Here is an 18,513-nt window from a genome sequence, read left to right as displayed (position 1 = left end):
TGAATCTTTTTTTAATCGATTTGGAACTTCCAAATTAATTTGGAGGTTTTATGTCTTCTCCCAATTCAATTTGGATTCGGAGATTCAACCTCTGAATTGGGCCAAATCTTCTCTGAATTGAATTACAGACTGAAACTTTGCACAGCCCTACAATTTAAGTCCCTTACTTCTCATCTTGTTCTCTATGGACATAGGAAACAACTGATCACTATTCTCTTTATAACAACCCTTTCTGTATTTAAAGACTTATCATATTATCATATTCCCCCTTCAGTTGTCTCTTCTCTAAACTAGATGATCCCCGTTCTTCCAATCTTTCCTCATATGACATGTGACAATTTTTGTCGGTCTCTTTTGGACTCTGCCCACATCTCTTGACCAGCAGCAAAACTGGACATAGTACTCTGGTGAAAAAAGCAGTACAGGACAGAGTGAAAGGATTGCTTCCTGTGCCTTGAACAGGACGCTTCTGTTAATACTTCCCAGTAGTTAAGTCTGTTTTGGAAAAACATTACACCGCTGATTCATAATCAGTATGGGTCCATTTTAAGCTCCAGATCCAGGCTGCAACCGAGCCAGTCATTCCCTTTTTGTATTTGCATGTTTGATTGTTCCATCTTAAGCATGGCATGCTGCACTTGAACTTACTAAATTTCATCTACTTTATTTTAGACATTTTCCAAATTAATATGAATGATATAAAAGCCAAATTCTACTGACCATTCTCACGCAAAATTCCCTTTGAAATCAGGGACTTTTTTCTCCAGAAAAACCCTACAAAACTGACACCTAAAGAACTATTGCACTGTGTTCATCTTTCAGCAAGATTTATTTACCAAAATGAAAGCCTACTGTTTCTTCATAAAGAGCCAAATTTAAAAAAAAGTTTTCAGTAGGACATTAGCATCACAACCTAGAGAAAGAAAAATTATAATTTTAAGAAGTGTCATTAAACTTCACAACCCATCCATGGTAAATATACACAACTTCAAAATTAACAAATTGAAGAGTTACTTGAAACCTCATTTTTGTTAACTTAATGATGGAATGAATTTTATTTAGTATACAGCATTGAATGCATACACGTCAATACCAGTGCCGTAACAACAAAAACAAAACTTGTAAAGTTAGCAGCAATTTCTGCAAGTACAAAAATACACATTTATTTCAGAACATATATAATAGCAAAATTTATCAAGATATATTATACAAACTCAAAGCATTTTATATAATGCATTACTTTTAATATATTATAAGATGATTTAGATGGCGCATAAAATTACATAGGTTCTGCTTGCAATAATATATAATGCCATTTTACAGCAAAATTAATAAACTATTCACAACTTAAACATGAACAGAACACCCAATGGAGCACAATAAATGAAATACAGAGAGTTGGGAGTTATATAAGCTTCGGTTTTTAGCTTTCCTCCTTTTTGAGCATATGCTGTTTTTTTCATGTGCTAAGAGAAAGAGGTGATGGGAACTAATGAGATACCTTGTAAACCAATAAAAAAGTACTACATTTCTTTCTTGGAGGACAATGAAAATAATAACCATCATAGTTTAAAAACAGTAGTATTAATACCACAGGTATGGCATCTATGGTGGCTTCACCTACTACATCAAAACCACAGAGGACACAGACTTATATCCACAACACTTAATACAGGAAGGATATACAATTTCCCCTCTTGACAAAACACTCTACTGCACTTGTCACTGTTTTGGAACCAAGCGCTTCTGGATCCTAGGATGGCAATCTTTAATTAAAAATTATGTGGGGAAGTGACTCTCTTAATGTTCATGATGACAATATGAATCCTATAACTCCTCAATGAAATTTATCCTCTTAGAATATGAAACCTAGGCTGATCAGAGTAATTCCAAAGGCATTTGTTTATGGTAGTGATTTTAAACATAAGATTCTTCTGCAAAAATCCTTTGGTCAATCTCTTCAAACTTGGGATCGCTGCAATGATTTTTTAGCCTTTCCTTGTTAATTTGGATCACGGTGTCAGTCCCTGTCTCCACTTTCTGATGAGATTTATCAACATCTGGTTTAAACAAACATCCATCAATGGCCCTTGTGGTTTTTAGAGACAAACAGAAACCCCTTTCAGACTCATCATCAATAGATTTTGATTCAGTGCTTAGCAAAGCTTTATTGCTCTCAGAGTTTATTTGTTGGCCATCTACCTCCATGGACATTGCAGTCTTACTTAAACTGTCCTTGATGAAAAGTTCATGTCCAGCACCCAATTCAGGAGCATCTTCAGCACTTGGATTTGGGCACTTGATGACTGCGTTGGATGGCTGTCTTTTATGTGACAAAAGCTGAGAGTTTTCTTCCTCTGCTTCTTCCTCCTCCTTACTTTGTTCAGCTAGCAGCTCCAAGGCTTTAAGTCTCTTGTCTTTTACCTCTGTGGGACAAAATGGAGCACTAGATGGCTGCCCACTTCCAGGAGTGGAGGAAGCAGTGTCATCCTGTACTGTTTCTGTGGCCATATTTTTTTCCATTGATACATGTGCTTTCAGTATCTGCCATTGCTCTTGACATAGATTATCTTCTAATGGATCTGAAGGGTCCATATGTGGTTCCAAAGTGATTTTGATAATTGTCTTTTTCTTCTCTTCTTGCTTAGATGCTTTGTCCTTTTTTCGGAGAGTCCAGTTTTTCACTGTGGAAGCCCCATTTTTTAACCAAGTGCTGGGATGCAGAGTAACGGGACTCTTTTGAGGAGGCCACTCAAGACTCTCTTTTTTAACACAAACTGAGCTGCTGTTGCTAACCTGGTTAGAAAAAGAGCTAACTCCAGCACCTTGGTGTATGCCACAGAAAGGGTTGCATTCAGGAGAAAGGTCTCCATGTTTCTTTTGAAACTGAAATCCACAGTCCAAAGGAGAGGAGGTCTCAGTTGGGGTAAAAACTGAATAGTCTGAAAACTGGGAGAAAGCGCTGTCCAAAGAGCTCATTGAGGACCCAGAAGGAGATGTTCCAGGAGAAGATAAACTAGAACAGCTAGTTCTTGAGCAAATGTTTAATCTCAGTGGGGTCGGTGGCAGGAGGTGATTGGCTAAGTCTTTCTTTTCACCCATTTGGTTTCGCATGCTACTCCGACCAACATCAATTCCCATTACCAAACTCTGATTAATAAGCTTTTGCCCTTCCATCTGCAATGAACGCAGCTGCTTGAGATAGTCTTCATCTACATGAGATAAGACAGCATCACAGCTGGCTTTACGCACTGTGTTATCCTGACACTCGCTGAGATGGGTTAACTTAGAGGTGGGAAGTCCAATGGATGGCTCTGAACACCGTCTGTGCCTTCTTGAGTTTTTGAGAGCATCTGGGACAGCTGAAGAATAGCCCAGCGCATCAGAACAAAGAGACTCATTTTCAGAGCGATCCTTTGATGAAGATTTGTGGTGTAAACCAGTAGAAATTCTTACAGGCTTTGACTTGGATGGAAGCTTAATTTGAATCTCTTCAATTTCTGGCTGGTCCAAGTCACAATCACTTAGCGTCAAGACAGAGTCCCTGCTCCTGTTATCTTGACCTCGTTTTTTGATCAAGTCACTAAATGAAGAGTCAGCATCATCATTCAGCTCATTTTCCAAACTGTCATATGAAGAATCATTCAGGTGAAAGGAAGAGAGATCTGTAAGAAGATTAAATACACATTAGGATATCTATGATTAAACAATGCTGATGACAAACTGTTTCATTGGCTTCAAACATACTCTTTTCCTTTGGTAACCACTTGCCCTGTAGAGACTTTTTAGACAAGATACTTGGACAAAGGATAGTCTCAGAATAATTCTCCCGATTTTAAAATAGAATAATAGAAATGAGTCCTGTTATGCCCCAAATCAACAAAGCACTTAACCATGTGGGTAAATGCTGTGTCAGCAGTGATTTTATGTTAGGGTATGGACTAGTACAAATGTAATACATTATTAGACAACCACATCTCTAAGTAATATTATAAATGTTCTGCCCAATTTTTTATATATATATAAAAAGGCAGGTCGTATTAACATGCCTTGCTAAGGCTAAGGATTAGGAGACCTGCTCTGGACTTGTGCTGAAGGCAGCCTCCAGTTGATTCAACTTTAAATAGGTACCTGATTGCTCAGTCTGAGGAGATAAAGGTGGCAGGATGTGACATAGGCTGTATCACTTGTACGCAGCTGGCTACAGAAACTGGCGAGCTGTAGCTACACTAGCCTGATGGACTGTGTTTGGCTTGAGCAGACCTTTAACATTTTGATGCAGAGCTGAGATTTTTTTTTTACTGACTATATTGTAAGGCAAGTTCTCATCTCAGTGGCAGGTTAAAAAGTAGACCGCAGCCAAATGCGCTTGCCTTGGCATAAATGAAGAAGGAATTTAGTCACATTACACCAGAGAACCTGAAAACCACCTGTGGGATCTGGGACAGCTATAATCCCTATGCATAGCACAGCCAGTTGTGTAACTCATGCAAAATGCCAGTAAAACATTCAGGTGAGGCTGTTGCGCATACTGCATGTGGTACATGCAGTTTTTATTCTTATGGAAATGCTGCTCAGAATTTTTTTTTAAATAAGAGCCTTAAAACTGGTGTTGTGGTTGTTTGTCTCTACCCTGCCTTTACTGAATGTTGCTTTACTATGTGTATGGGGCTTGAGAAGACGTAATTAATAACACTTTCAGAAACCACTTTAATGCCCAAATTTCACGTCTTTCCTAGAAGCAAAATTTGCAAGTCATATTGGAAACCAGGGGAGCTATCCCCCTCTGAACAGTTGTTTCCAATCCAGAAATGGTAGGATATCCGACTTTAAACATAGGCAGTATTCAATCCTGAATTTGAGTGTCTCAAACATGAGGAAAATATCCTTTTGGCGCAAAAATGCCACAGTCGAGGGGCATATTTCTTAACAGTGACCAACTTTTGGATCACAAACTGGAACACACTTGTGTTCAAGACATACCACGAACCTTCAGAAAAGTAGCCTATGCCACTTTTAATTCTGGTTAGCACAGCTACGCTAAGTGAAGAGTGTGGGTAAGCTTTGCTTTTAGGCAGAGCTAATTCACTCTGGTGCAACGGTGTAAGAATGTATGATTGTGGCAGGAGCAATAGCCAATTCAGTTCTCATTTTCAAAATCTGGACAAAAGTACTCTTTCAGTGATCCTTCAGGAACAGCAAGAACAAACCCCCAAACGTGGGACCATTCCAGTAAATGTGTAAGGGTTGGTCACTTAGAAATAGAACCAATGGATTCCTGATAAAGGTGAGAATGGTCTGGTCTGAGTTGTGTGCTTAAATTTATCGTGGGATTCCTATTTATCAGATAAGAATCACTATCCATGGGAGAAATGAAGAAGAGTTCATACAAATGTGTATGCCTGAATGGAGAAAAACAGCCTTCCTTAAGATCTACTTGCTTTGATGACTGGTTGGGTTGAGCTATCTACCACAGACAACACAATGGTTTACCTGAGCCATCTTCCCTGTTGTTGCATGTTATCAGCATGTCCCCAAAGAGGGAGGTCACTTCCTCTCCAAAAATCCTGCAGCAATTTTCAATTAGAAACTGCACCAGAATGGAAATCTACAACAAAGCAGTGGCAGTTAGATCACTATCTTGTACTGGAGTTGAAAACAAAACTCATTGCACAGATCAGCAGCAAACACAAAGCAACACAAATATTCCTGGAAATCATGTTGCAGGCACTGTGTGGATATATTATGTGGTGCCCCAGTCTTGGTCTTACAACAGCCTGTGTGATGATAACCCAGGTAAGTACTCAGATCTAAACCAGTTCTAGCAGGGACAGTAGCAGGAACATATGCCAATTACCTCACCATAACACTGAAAAAGGAATAGGGAAACAATACATAATATACTGGATTTCCCAACTGTTCCTAAGCAGGTACACCTTCTGAAACAAAAGCCATCCTTTCTTTGGGCCTATATTAACCCTTAGAATGCTAAAGGACTCTGCACTAAGAGAAACAGAATAGACATACTAATTATCTAGTATACATTGGCACTGGCCCTCCCACTACTGTTGTAGGTGCTGCTTTTTCATCTGCACAGATTCAAGACCATCTCAACTCTCTGGCCCTTTTCAATCAGAACCAGATAACTCCTTATCTCCTCTCTTTGGGCCTCATTCCCCTTCCCACCCCAACTCTTGGCTGCTAGTTCTGGCACGCAGTCCACTGCCAAACCTCCCAAGTACAGCCTGGCACTCTCAGGCTGGTTCACAATCTGGAAGAGGGGTTCAATACTGGAAGATTAAGGGCTTGGTGACACGGAGAAGGAAGGTGATGCAGAAGAGAAATGCGTGGCACTGCACTTGCTTCACCCAGGAATCCTGCCTCCTTTGTGGCTCAGCAACCCCTAACAAACTACCCCCCTTACACATTTCTAAGAAATTAGCCAGTGTCCTGGTGACAGACACCTGGGGTATGAATTCGACTCCTAAGGATGAACAGGCTTTTGAACAGGCTTTCTGCAAATGTCTATTTTTCCCCTTTGGGCAACTGCCTCACACATTTCCCATAACAGTGCTTCTTCTTCCATACTCCCCTTCCCCTTCTTTTGTCCATAGCATTGTCTTTATTGATAGCTTCCCAGTGGCACTTGATTCTACCATTTTCAGCACTGCTGTCCTACAAAGTAGCTGGGTAGATTGATGGTGCTTGGTCTTCCTAACCTTAGCTCATAGCTACTGCCTTTGAGAATCTTCCACATGGAGCCAATACTCACTGGCTACAACTACACAAGCAGGGACTGTGCAGTAACCGGTGTTACTGTGCAGTACTGTCACCATACAGCTTTTTCAGATGGTACTGCACTTTAGCAACGAGCTACTCTGCAGTAGCTCATTACTACTGTGCAATAGCATTGCATCATTGTTAAAGCCCACTGGCACTACTGCGCAATTGCAAAAAGATACTGCGCAGTAGCTCATTGCTACTACATAGTAGCATCCCATGCAGACGCACCCACTGAGGTCCAGACACTGGCAGTACCTCTTCCTCTGCATCTTCTCCACCTCCCCCTTACCATATACAGCCTGGGGACCATCTTAATTAAAGCTCACCTCCTCACCTTCGTGATTCTTCAGATACATTGCTCATATAATGGACATTTGTTTATCATCTCCATCCCTTTCTTTCTCCCTTTGTACTGTGAGGACAAATCAATAAATATCTGTAGAGTATTTGGAAAAGAAGCCCCAGTCCCTGCAAAAGTGCTAAGCATGGTCACTACTGGTTACAAAACAACTAGGCTGGCTGAATACAGAGATTCATTGACACAGGTCCAACTGGTGGCCCACAGGCTTCATGTAGTCTATGAAGTGTTATTTTGCAGCCCCCAGGCTCCTGCCCAGGCACCACTCCACCTACCACTATGGAAGCTGCTGCTGTTACCATGGTTTCCTGGACCCTGCTCCTTCCTCAAGTTGTATCTTTTCCCTGCGGGTGGGATGGGATGTGGCTGTGTGGCCCAGAGAGCACAGGGCTGGAAGGCAACCATGTCGTGCTCACACTGCTTTGTGGGCAAGGGCGGGAGCACTGCCAGCACAGTGGAGGAGCCAATGAACATACAGGCTGGGGAGTTGGTCCATGAAATACCCTGGCCTTCTGAAAGTGGACAGACCTGCCTTAACAAAATTGTGGCTTCTCTCACCTTTTTTGTGAATTCACTTTCTGTTTCAGGGCTAGAGGGAGTAGGTGGCCAAAGCAGGCTAGGGGCAATGCACACGGCTAGATTAAATGCAGTCATCTGGTTGTCTTCCGATTGCTTTTCTATATTGTGCAATACGCCAAAAAGGTAGCGCAGGAGAACCACATTCGCTCTGGGAAGCTGCTCCATTAGCCTGAGAAGACACACACAAAAGTGTAATTCTATTAATTAGTGACCTGACAAAAACAAGCTGGAAGAGAGCATTCTCCACATGCAGGGACACAAAATAATGGAACTACAGAATTGGAGGCAGGGGGAATGCAAGAAGAAATGACTTATAGTTAAGTATCTTCTCAGAAGAAAAATGGCAAATGGTATGGAGAAGTTTCCTACTCAAATATAATGGCTTCCATCTTCTACAGGAAAAACCACAACAGCTGCTCAGGTACACTGAAGTATTCTAAGAATAAATTAAACCTATGCTCAGTTATTTTATTTGATAAAGTACAATTTTCAATTCTCCTTGTCTTTTTGTTTAATTATTTGCTAATTTCTGTTCACTTAGCTACAAAATTCACTTATTAATACTGGATCGCCCTATCTTTGTGTGTGAATCAGCAAGGCCTTTGTTTAAGAGATCACCTAGTCTCTTCTGCTTGCGTAAAATAATTTCTTCCCTATGACATGCTACTACTTTGCTTGGTCTAAAGGACTGTCTGCACTGCCTCTGTGGTGCTCTTAAGACTGCTGTCAAGAACCAAGCCCTGCCCACCCAATCCCACTCCCATTTTGGATGCTCCAAATCTGGAACTGGGGTAATGAAGACACTCTGAGGATGTTCCCTTGGGGCAGGGTAGATGCACCCCTATTTTTAATGTTCTCAGCAATGGGGCTTCCCACCTTGCTGGGCTCCACCATTTCAATCACAAGTGAATCCCTACTTCAAAACAGTCACTGAAGTTAGAGATAAATGGGGGGAAAATGTGAGTTATCAAATGCCCTATTTTAATCACATAGAATTTACCCCAGAAAATAATATGCACCCTGTTTCTGAAAAGCAGAATGAAGAACAAACATTTCCAGGTTTATGTTTGCAGAGAGCCTAATCTTCAGTTGACTTACCCTGTCTTTCCAGCTTAAGAAAAGCTGAGATCCTAGGTGCTATTAAAGACAGCTCTCTATAGGTAGATCTATGATTTTGAAAAGAGCGAAAGAGTCTCTAGGACTGTGAGTCTCTAGGAGCAGCTAGCAGATGGCAAAATTGCCCTAAGAAAGGTTAGCTTGATTAGTGGAACGTCAAGAATATTAAAAATGAGAGATGACCATTAGGTACTGTGGAATAAAGAACAATAAGCCATTAAGTCAAATGACTCCCACAGCTGTCTGAATAGTAATGTCACAGCTGCTGTACTGTGTAGCAAGGATCAAGAGAAGCAGGCAGAAAAATCAGCTTCCCTGCTTAATAGTCACACCCCAATTTTGGGGTTTTTTTGTGGGGGGGGAAAGGGGGAGGATGAACATAGTGGGGGAGGTGTCTGTCATATGTGAAAAAATATGGTAGTTACTATCTATCCCCTTCCAGAGCCCAATACCTGCCCCTCCACACTTAAATAAAGTAGCTCCTAGTCATTCTATTGTTTCATAGTTTCTAGGGTCGGAAGGGACCTGAGTAAATCATCTAGTCCAACCCCCTGCCATGACAGGAAAGAGCACCGGGGTCAAACGCCCCAACAAGATTGTGGTGGTATGCAGAAATACAGACCTCGAGAACTGTAGATTTATACAGCTTTTTCTGTAAGAAACATTTCTGTGAAAATAAATTATTGAAATCCAGTTGTTGTCATAGGCTCTCAAAGTAGATGTGTCCTAGAGACAATAATTCAGGAAAGTACCAGATCCAGGAATGCCCTTAAATATTACTTTAGGTATGCACCTAAATACTTATTTAAATGTTTTCCTTTATTGCATCTTGTACACCTAATTTTTGACATTCCACTATTTTGGGTATGTTTTGTAACGTCTCCTGAGAGATGATATAAAACAATTACCTTTGGATGCCCTTGATCTTCTGTTCATCATTCCCTTGATCCATCACAGAAATCCACTTATCACAGAGCTGGGATAAAAAAATGCTGCCTGGGATGCTCCGAAGGAAATCCTTATTCAGAGAGAGAGAGAGAGGAAGGATAAAAACATATGAGCAGCTGTTTGGGGAAGAACAGAATGCTACACATAAGAGATAATGCATTGATGGGACAGCAGTGCCTGGCTTGTTGTGCACCCTATGTAGCAGCTAAGCCAAGCAGTAGATCTCTGGCAACTGAAACAGACTTGAATCCTAAGTCAAACGGATATTTTCAGACCCTCTCTTGACCCTTTTCTGACAAAATGGAGGCAATTACCAATGCTTTGTCTGTTTGCACAGAAGGAAAGAATTTGCTTAGAGGCCCATTATTTTTAACTGCAACAGATTCAGTGTACTAACCATTTGACTTCACCTTACCTCCCCCCTGCACCAGCAAACTGTCTTCAGAACTTGACATGAAACTGCGTAAGGAGCAGAACCCTGCTACACTCCAAAAACCAAAGAGGCACCTACAAAGTAGAGCTGTTCTACATAGCTGAGATCAAGTATATTAATGCCTATGCACTGTGCTAACTCTACTGGGACACTGTTTTGAGGACAGACATCTCTGCATTGGAGTCAAAATTCACCCATAGAACAAAATGGTGGCTTTCATATTCTAAATAAAAATAGTGTGTGTTTTAGAGGGGAACTTTTCCCCAACCCAGGTGAAAAAACAAAATCTAATGAGGATCAAACATACTAGGAGGAATCACAAAGGCAGATATGTGTGTGTAAAAATTTGGGATTTATTTATTTTACCAGCTTCACTCAAGACCAATAGCATGTAGACCATAATCCCCAGTCGGGTCCTATTTTCTGCCTACCAATTCACTCTGAAGTCATCATATCCTGCCCCAGAATCTGGCAACCACCATTTGATAACAGAGAAGCATATGTGATTGCTCTTAAAGTGCATGTGACCCAACAGTATGGGTATACATTCACTATCCAGTGCCAGGAGGAATCCAAATCTGTACTGATCCACTGAGCAATGACCCATCCATTCCTTAGATTACTTAAAATCCCTTTTGCTAAGAAGAATTTTGATTCATTTGCAATAGCTGCTTCATCAGCAGCATTTTTTCTAAAGTCCTCTAGGGAAGAGGGCAGACAACTGAAGCATGAAGAGGCAGTGACCCGTAGGAAAGACTAAAATTTTGTGATGGCAGTTGCTGAGACAGTGAGCTTAAAGCAATCTTTTAATCCTGAAATCCCCAGAATCTTGCAAGTGGGAGAAAAACCACAATTAAGTCAGTAGACTTTTTATATATCTTTATTCTCCTTCATCTCCTAAAACATGCACATAGCCATTCGATTCTCACATGATATCCCCTGTAACACCGTCAGACAGGAGACTACATTGGATCCCGCTTTGAAATTTACTAAAAATTCCCCAACCAAAATTACAGCCTCACTTATTGGCATCAGGGATAGCAGAACAAGGGATAGCATTTTATGTTAAGAAAATTCTACACTTCCTAGCAATACTTCAATATGGAGATTACAGTACCATTGAAGTAACGCTTTCACATAAACAGCTGTAGGGTAATAAAATAGGGAAAGTGCGCCAGTCCTTTCCACAGGTGGTGCACAGCTATGGATTGGGGATGCTCTTTACACAAAACAATATTGTTGTTAAAGCACTACTTTTTGTACAACAATCCCCAGGGAAATAAACCCAATATTTTGGGCAACATAATACACTTCACAGTGGTCTAGAGCTTTCATCAACTTAACAGAATAAAGATTTGACCTTGCAAGGCTGCCCTGCACAGTCTGAGAGTTCACATGTTCTAGATGAGATTGAATGTTAGGGCTCATTTAGAGAAACAAATTAACTCCCCTTGGAGAAAACCAATTGGATCATTGTCAGAAGAGAGGCTGGTTCTTCCATCCAGAGAGAAAAGAAAAGCTTTTTGCATACCTTAAACACTGATGCAGTCACAAATATGGATTCACAGGCTAAGTGCACTTCACCTCCTGAATTAAGCTTCTCCTTGAGATCTCTGCAAGATTTTGCATTGGCTGACCGTCTGAAAATGCCCCTGGTAAAAGGCCCTTCTTGATAAAGAAGGGTAAGCATGTCCTGTACAAAATTAAAAAGCCAGAAGCCTTGTTAGGAACAGATTCTTTAACCATCTCTTACAAGCAAGATGCTATTTTATTTTCCTTTGAGTCACACCTGAAGACATATGAGCCCTACAAACATTCAAAGAACACATGGGGCATATTCTCAAGGCTGCACACAACTCTTATGAAAGCTATACTTCTGACATTGACACGATCTGTGCTACCATATTCCTATCACGTAGTACAGCCAAGTACTGATCTGATGCATCACAACTTCACAGAACTGCCCAAATATCACACAACACTGATGTATGGGAAGAGACCGACAGTCCAGTAGTGTAGTATCCTGTGTCTGATGGTGACTATAGCAAGAACCTGCTTCATAGGAAGGTGTAAAACTTGCACTCTTCACCTAGTCTTTTGAATTTATACATACACAGGCTAAGATTTCTGACTTAGTTGATCAGTCTGTAGCCTAAAGACCACACCACAATTCTTTCAATGTGGTAAAAGTGCTTCTCATGTTCATAACAAATATGAATTCTGAATCCTTATTAAGGTTTATATTCCATCACCCTTATTCCCAATGAGCTGCACTTTACTTTGCAAGTAGACTGTTGACTTCAAAGAGCTACCCAATGTAAGGAGTTGCAGAACCGGACCATCTAGATACTGTTCTCCATTAAACAGAGCCACCAACCTCTCTGAAATCAATGAGGCTTCACAGAAACAAACAGGTAGAACTAGAACTCCTGCCCGCATATTATATATCTAGTATGTTAAAAACTTTTGGGACAGGAGATCAAGTATATTTTCAAGTCTTTCTGAGGTATCAAGGAGGTCTGATTTCTTCTTCTAGACAGAAGATGAAAAAACGGCCAAGAGAAGGAAATCTAAAGTTAGAGATCTTTTCTGCTGCAGCACGTCATTATTTTCCACCCTACTGTAATTATTCTATTCTCTGTAAATTTTCATAGCATGTTAGTCACAGTACTACCTGAGCACTTTCCAGCTGCAGAGGGCCAGGCAACACAGCCAACATCCACCACATTTGGTTTTTGTAGAGTATGTGCAAAGGAGTATCTGGGTTTGGAAGTATTATGCATGCATGCATCACTGAGTATATGGCAAGGGATGGGATATTGGTACAGAGTGCATCATCATTAAAGTGAGTTTCTGTAACTTGACTAGGTAAGCAACAGCTCTTGTTTCATTTCAGTCTGGGCTGCTGAGTCACCTTCCTGAAGCACAGAAGTGCAAATATGCCAAATGGAAAGATTCTTTTTTATTATTATTATTATTTTTTAAATAAAATCTACTTTTCACATTCCTTTCTCAACTGTTCATCTATGTACAAAATACTTTACCAGATGCACCATTCACATGAACAGTATTTACACCCGCATTTCCATTTTCTTTGTAATAATGTAGAACAACTGTATAGTTGGGCTACAATGCAAGATCTCAATCTAAGAATCAACACAACTAGCCAACTCCTCTTAAAATATTAAGCCAAAAGAAACTAAATGTGTGGAGGTTAATGGTTTGAGATGGTTTTGTATGACAGAAGTTAAAGCAAGACCCATATATTAAAGGTGCAGGCTTTAAAGCAGAAACCATCAAACCTACTTTTGGGCTTTGGGCCTCCCAATTCACCTCACCATATAGGTAAATCCTATACCATACTCCTACGTGTCATGTTCATCCTGCAGAAGCACTGCAGGCAATTAAAGAAAGTTACATTTTGGGGTTTAAACATTATATCTATTTCAGACCACAACATTCTAGACCACAACTTTAAGACTACAGTTGCAACTGTGAACTTATTCACTTTAATTTTTCCAAATAAAAGCTTTTAAAAAGGTTTGTTTTAAAGCAGTGATTCTAAGCCAGGATGATGCAGCACTGAGGTGCCACGAGATCCTTTTTTAAGTGTGCCACAGGGTGCCATTCAATATTAGAACTAGGAAGTGTGCAAACATCTACATGATTCACAATATAAACCCAGAGATTTCAAACAGGAATCCATAGTATCAAGAACACCCTGACCTGCTGTAGACTGAGTCTTTGCAACAGAAGAATTAAATTGCTCAATTATTCTTCCTCAGTAACAAAACAAGTGAGAACTAAGAACTAACATTTTCTGAGAACCACTGTTTTAGACATATTTGTAGCAAACAGAATGAACTGAATTTGGCTTGAAATACCTGTAATATTTAGAGGGGAGTAATAAATGAACAGATTTTTCAAGTTAAGTGTATCCTAACATGGGGGAGGGGGGGACGGGAACAAGTAACCCAAAGCAGGGGTGCCTCAGGCCTGCAGGCTAGATCCAGACCATGGTGCCATGTCATCTAACCCACAAGGCTTTCCTTGGTTTGGAAGTGTGGTGGCAGGAGAGTGCTACCCTACTGCCAAACTTTTCAACCCACAAGGAGGCCTGGCCCCCCAACAGCTAGACTGGGTGTCCAATTGCAATGTACAAGGCCAGGCTTGGGTGGCATGGGGCCCCATGGTCCAACTGTGGTGTGAAAGGCTGGGTGGGGGAAGTGCCACTCCCAGGAGTAAATCTTGGTCAGCAGGGGAGAAGGGGGACGCTGCCCAGCACCCGGGCCCACTCCCAACGCTTGGTGCAGGGGCAGGACTCTATCCAGCCTGCAGACCAGTTTTGCCCCAGTCATCTGGCCCATGGGGCCAGAAGGTTGAGCACCACTGACTTAGAGCAATCAAATTCACCAGTAGCTGCAGCAAGAAGATAAAAAAAAGATGTCATGGAAGGCTCTGAAAAGTCCTGGTCTGAACAGTGCTGAGAACGTTCCAGCTACATTGTGGCAAACCATTAGCTAGGGTAAATTGACCTACCTTAACTGACTTTGGTGGAAGATCTGGCTTCTAAACTTAGTGTTTGTGCATATTGTGGTAACAGGCAAGTCCCAGCACTGAATGGCTAAAGGACAGCCAACCCATCTCCACTGAGATGCACTCCAGACACAGAAGAACACCCCCAAAAGCTACTCTCAGGAACACCGGAGACTGAAGCGCTGAGAGCACTTTAGTGCAGACAAACCCTTAAAGAGTCTATGCCATACCACGTAATGTTAGGTAGTTGAATAGTACTCAGCGAGCATGCCTACATGTGCACTTTAATGTGCAGTAGCTTATTTTACTATGCATTAAAGCGGTATGTAAAAAAACATGTCAATATGCTAACATGCAGTAAAATAGGCTACTGTGCAGTAAGTGTCACCTAAAAAGTATGCACTTGAGCTACTGCACATTAGTGCAACCTAATGCACATTTATTTAGGACCTCATATTGGAGGCAATGAATGTAATGTACATTAGTAAAAGCACGTTAATGCACATGTAGATGTGCCCACTGGCACTTCTTGTGTTGCCCGAGTACGGGATATGGAATCAGGACTATAGCGCGTTACATAGAAAAGACAGGCCAATTTTAAAAGAGCATTAGAAAAATTATACAATGTACGATCTTATTCATATTAACCAGGCCTGACCTCAGTTTGTGCTGACAGTCAAAATGTTGGCTTAAAAATGGAGATGGGGTTTCCTCCCAAATTCTCTGGTCAGGTCATTTGAGCAGTATGGCAAAATTGCTCCCCTGTATACTCATTTGCCAGGCAAAGGTAACAAGCAGCTTCATAACTCACCAAGACAGGTTTGGGCAGGTTGTCATTCTCACATATGGCTGACAAGGAGAGGCCGAAGAGCTTCCCAGGAATCAGGGATGTTGGAGACACTGGTGTATTGTCCATCTGAGTGCCCGGACCACGCCAAAAGGCCCAGTTTATAATTGACCTTTTCCTCTTAAATGGTTTTTGGCTGAGCTCTGAGGAAGAAGTGAGGTATTTATTAGAAGAAACGTATTTCAATTTTATTTCCAATATTTGTTTTGTGGTGGTTGCTATGGTTTTGAAGGAAAAAATTCTATCAACACAACTAAGTCTTTGGCATTTGGCTCAGCCTAGTCCATGGTGAGCCACATGTGGACATGAGCATTTGGAGAATGCATCTTATCATCTAGCCTCTTAGAAGGGTCAAAGATCTACACTGCACTGCTACATTGCAACTTGAATATGCATCTGTACATGCAGAATTAAGACAATCAGTCTTCGACTTCACTTGAATCTAGATCGTTACTGCACTAAATGATTCATTTGCTACCCATATGCCCATTTTTGTTAAATTAAAAAATATATATATATTTGGTGCTGTTGTACACTGGTAATCTAGTCCAGCTCTTTCCACACCTAATGACAAAGAGTCAGCTGATGGAATATGGTGCATTTACAAACAAAAATAAACTGCTGTCTTTCTTCCCACTTTGCAGAGAGTAAACCCATTAATCAGTACACTTGCTGACACCTTGGCTTTAATCAGCATCTTCCAGCTGGCCCTGTGTGACTGGCCAGGTTACTCTTCATTCATTTTGGTGGTTTTCGTGAAGTTGGGTAATATTGAAAGCTCTGAACAGCATTATTTACAGAAGCTCGTATTCACAGCTCACAGGAAAGGAACACAAGACATTCTTATATGCAAAAGGAATTTCTTCACATTTCTCGGTTTCAGCATGTATAAACAACTGCTTAACAGCAAAGAGATGCGGTGGCCTCTTTAAGGTGGAAATATGAAATAGAAAAAGTAATGTTGATAAATCTTCTCTTCAAAGCCAACTGATCCTTAAACTCTGTGCATCTATAGAGCTTCTACTTCCTGTGTTTTCAAGATGTGGTACCTCCCAAGACATCAGCTTCAGTATACTATAGACTTTTACCACCTGTGCTTTCTGGCATATGTCGTTACAGTTTTGGTGATTTTTGTTATGTATCATTCCATGACCATGCTCCTTTTGGGAGTGGGTGGAAGTCTTTTAATGAAGCATTTACAGGAAAGTTTAAATTTAAATTTGAAAATTTTGACAATAAAGGCTAATGAAAGATTCTTTCCATGAGTAAACTTATGTAAAGTATACATTTAAAAATGAGCTAAAGCTTCAAGAATGATAGGAATGACAAAGTTCAAAACTGTCATTTAACATGTCATGAGTCAGAAGAAAGGAATAACCACTGATGTCTAAAAACTTTATTTTTGTTACAGATGAACTAGATATAAGAGTGTGGCTAAGGTTCATTGGTTGGAAGTTTACCTTTGCGGTGGCAAGGATATTACTATGTTCTGTATATTGTGCTCATTGCAATTGAAAAGTATAAAGCTCTTGTTTAGATTCAGAAGACCTTTTCCCTTTATAGAAGTGTCACAAAGTCATAGAAAACTAGGGCTGGAAGGGACATCCAGAGGTCATCATCTTGCTCAAGGTAGGATCATCCCTATCTAAACTATCCCCATCTAAAAAAAGTGTTTGTCAAATACAGTGGTGGCTAACCTGTAGCACATGCAACAAGTGGCATGGGCAACCTCTGTGTGTAGCACGCATCGGGGGGGAGGCAACACAGCAGCAGATAGGGCAGGAAATAAAACAGATATTAAAAATCAGGCAGGTAGCACAGAGCAGGGAGCAACAAGCAGAGCAGCAGATTGGGTAGGGGCACAGAGCAGGGAAAAAGAGGCAAAGCAGTTGATGGGAAGAGGATGGCAGTAATGCATGTGAAGGCTATGGGGCTAATTTGTGGTATGCCAGCCAGAACGGCTGGCCCCCACTTGTCTAATTTAGTCTTAATAATGCATAACTAGCAGACACACTGGCCAAAAACGCTGTGAACATCTTAATTAGGCACAAGGAAAGTAGAACACTGTCAATGTCCTGCCACTGCAAGCAGGGATGGTGGGGAGGGAGGATTGCACTGGGGCGCTTGCACTCCTCTTGATTCTTGCTCCACCCAAAGTTTAAAACCAACCACCTGGCAGTGGCAGCAACATCTCTAGTCAGGCAGTGCTGAGGGAATCAACGGACTTTATGGCTCATTATAATTTACCTGATGCCTTCTAAACTCTTCATTTCACAGGTGTTAATGACCATCTCTTCTTTTTAATGGTCTTGATGTTGCACCACTCAAGCTAGTCTCTGTTCTGCAATGCTGTTGTCTGTTAGCTGCTCCTGGGAATGAAGCTCCTATTTCACAGCCCTGCAAATTTTTTAAACTCATTCCAATGAAGTTATATTTGTTTTGACCTCAGTCAAACTGAATAATACCACCCTAGGTCCCTAGCATATTGATAAAGCTTCTAGCTTATTTTTAACTGGAGAAAAATATATGTTGTCTTTATATGTGATGATGTACCTCACCACCCTTTTCAAAATTCTAGATCTACCCATGACTAAAAGGACAAGAACTGGTTGTCAAAATATGCTCAAGAGATTAAAGGAAGACCCAAGAGATCTTTCCCTTCCCTTTGAGTACTGACAGATAGCTACAAAACTATAGAAAATATATATATTACAACCTATAGGTTGTAACATTGGAAGAGTTTTGCCAATATCAGCAAAAGCCTCTCCTTGCTTTATCTATTTCAGCAGGGGCATCTCTACCTCTTGAGCAAAGGAGCCTGCTCAAACCATGCAGGAGTCCTATGTATATTTTAGCATTTGCTTCCAACATGTCTTCTTAGGGTATTGTCACACATTACACTTCACATGAGTT

General features: G+C 40.9%; 1 protein-coding gene across 2 annotated transcripts in view; it reads right to left on the bottom strand.

Annotated features, from left to right (window-relative positions):
* Positions 1-795: 795 nt before the first annotated feature.
* The window catches only part of ARHGAP20 (Rho GTPase activating protein 20), an 87,518-nt gene continuing 69,800 nt past the window's right edge, over positions 796-18,513 (bottom strand). For both annotated transcript variants that reach the window (XM_019530215.1, XM_019530216.1), the window contains exons 10-15: positions 15,565-15,743; positions 11,749-11,910; positions 9,745-9,854; positions 7,700-7,889; positions 5,494-5,608; positions 796-3,665 (exon numbers count right to left, since the gene is read on the bottom strand). In XM_019530215.1, coding sequence (XP_019385760.1) covers positions 1,918-3,665; positions 5,494-5,608; positions 7,700-7,889; positions 9,745-9,854; positions 11,749-11,910; positions 15,565-15,743 — 2,504 coding nt within the window. In that variant the 3' untranslated portion in view covers positions 796-1,917. The remainder of the gene's footprint in view (positions 3,666-5,493; positions 5,609-7,699; positions 7,890-9,744; positions 9,855-11,748; positions 11,911-15,564; positions 15,744-18,513) is intronic.

Source organism: Crocodylus porosus, unplaced genomic scaffold, assembly GCF_001723895.1.
Source record: "Crocodylus porosus isolate Cpor-Errol unplaced genomic scaffold, CroPor_comp1, whole genome shotgun sequence".
NCBI lineage: Eukaryota > Metazoa > Chordata > Crocodylia > Crocodylidae > Crocodylus > Crocodylus porosus.
The sequence above is the reverse complement of the archived record's forward strand: the minus strand, read 5'-3'. Positions and strand labels throughout refer to the sequence as shown.